Below are 2,183 nucleotides of genomic sequence, written 5' to 3' on the forward strand. Positions count from 1 at the left end.
TCATACAGACCAATGACATCATTTATGAAATTGAGCCCAAGGAACATTCTACCACATTTGAACACTTGGTGCACAAGTTGGACAGTGAGGAGACAATAGTCCCTCCCATGAAATGTAGATTAACAGATGAGGAAATAACACAAGAACTGAAATTTCATGCAGGCAATGATTTTGTTTTGATACAGAGTGGGTTTTAAACATTAAATTTGTGGAGGTTGTATTCATAGTGGGGATACACAAAGGTTGCTAAACAACCAGTGCTAAAAGGTTGATTCATAAAATTAAAATTTCTCATCACTCCAAAAAATCATAATAACAAAATGAATCAAAAGAGGTTAAATATTGACATTCAAAAACTTGGAATCATCTAATTATTATTATTTTTTGTATAACAAAGTAGCATAACTACTGTAGGTAAGGTTCTGGGAATTCCTTTTAAAAACTTTGGTCACAGGGTTCCAGATTATGGCTCACAGTATTTGAATCAAATAATTTCAAAATAGAGGATATCTATTTTCAAGTCTGAGGATATAATATTATAAACATAGAGTTTCTTCTCAGTATTTCACGGATTTGTTAAACTATCAAAAAAAAAATACAACTAGATGAAGTTCTTTAAGCCATCTAATGACATCATATTCTGAATATTTTGTATTTAATTAGACATATTTGTGTGCTCACTAAAAAAGTAGCAAATGTAATTTCTTTTGAAATACCAAGTACATGATATTCAGGTATGCAAAATTTATAATGGTGTACACATAAAAAAATTGACTTTTTCAAAAATGTGAGCTTCTTTCTCACAATCTCACCCACCTAAACTAGGTAATCTCTAAGTAGTTATAATATTTATAATATTGCTGATAAAACTCTGAAATATAACAAAACCAGAGTAAAACTACCAAAAGAACCAAAACTTTTTTTTATCTGAACCAGAAGTTCTTTCTAGAAGTTATTATAAAAATATTTATTATGTGTTAGTAAATGTAGGTAGATAAAAGATGTAAAGAAATGGCTAAGAACATTGCTTGATCCTCATTAAAGTTAATTGGTGTTGCTATATAAACCCAGACATTCTACTGAGTAGATTTTCATAATTTGAATATAAAGATTTTAAGAAATAAATGTTTGTTTTCATTCTTCTCCAGTTCATTTTAAGAAGCACTAGAGAATATGCCTATTCCAGGAAAAATCCTTACCAAGATAATTGAATCAATAATAGTGTGTATTTCTGTAGAGATTTCTTGCATTTGTCCTTTTTGTTATGAAAACTTACAGCTTATGGTTTTAGCTGCAGGCATTAAGATGAAATCAGAGTGGTCTGAATGATAGGATATGTTTTTTCTATAATCTTGAGTTAATTTTTTCCTGTGTTTCATAATTTTTACTGTAACTAAACATTTCCAGATATACATAAAATATAAACATGTAAGTTCAGTAAATTGATGGCTGCAATACATCATTCATTCATCCTAAAACATTGATAGACTTAAGTTGTGTGTCTTAAAAACCAGGAGGAGAAAAAGTAAATATAATTGGAAACCCAAGTTTTTAGTAACTTATTTGTCACATTTCCTAAGTAATCCATTTTCACTTTTCAATTAGGAGAGGATATGAAAAAGTTGATGTTCTGAAAAAAATTCATAGTTTTTCACTGTGAGCTGTGATTTCAGGGTGGATTCACTATGGGCGTAACACCTATGTGGACAGTGTGTGGGAATTCTATACTTCCACATACCAGCAGATATGACAGTCAATGTGACCTCAATTAAAAATAGTTTGCGGCCCTCCCTGGTGGCAAAGCAGGTTAAAGCACAGCACTAAGAAGCTAAAGCCATTTCAGCATGAGTTCTCTCACCACCCCTGGGCCTCTGGTCAGTAGCCCTATCTGTATACATAAATAAATACATCTTTAATAATAATAATAATAATTTGCTACATAACTGAGCATTTACATAAAATAAATATGAATAAGCCATTTGCTTTTTCTGATTTAGATTTTTCCAGATGCCTTACTCTGTGTTTCAGACACTGGCCCCTATAAATCAAATGACTTCCTCCCTTGTTGTCCTCAGCACCTGTTTCGGAGGCCTCAGGGGAGTCATACAGACCAATGACATCATTTATGAAATTGAGCCCAAGGAACATTCTACCACATTTGAACACTTGGTGCACAAGTTGGA

The 2,183-nt window shown here is 31.9% G+C and overlaps 1 protein-coding gene across 1 annotated transcript in view; it reads left to right on the top strand.

The window, feature by feature from the left end:
- Window positions 1-2,183, top strand: part of LOC101634997 (disintegrin and metalloproteinase domain-containing protein 20-like) — a 17,609-nt gene that overhangs the window by 7,388 nt on the left and 8,038 nt on the right. Inside the window, exon 3 of the mRNA XM_004682512.2 lies at window positions 1,998-2,169. Within this exon, the coding sequence (XP_004682569.2) occupies window positions 1,998-2,169 (172 nt within the window). The remainder of the gene's footprint in view (window positions 1-1,997; window positions 2,170-2,183) is intronic.

Source organism: Condylura cristata, unplaced genomic scaffold (genome assembly GCF_000260355.1).
Source record: "Condylura cristata isolate star-nosed mole 26May11 unplaced genomic scaffold, ConCri1.0 scaffold00014, whole genome shotgun sequence".
NCBI classification, from domain to species: Eukaryota; Metazoa; Chordata; class Mammalia; order Eulipotyphla; family Talpidae; genus Condylura; species Condylura cristata.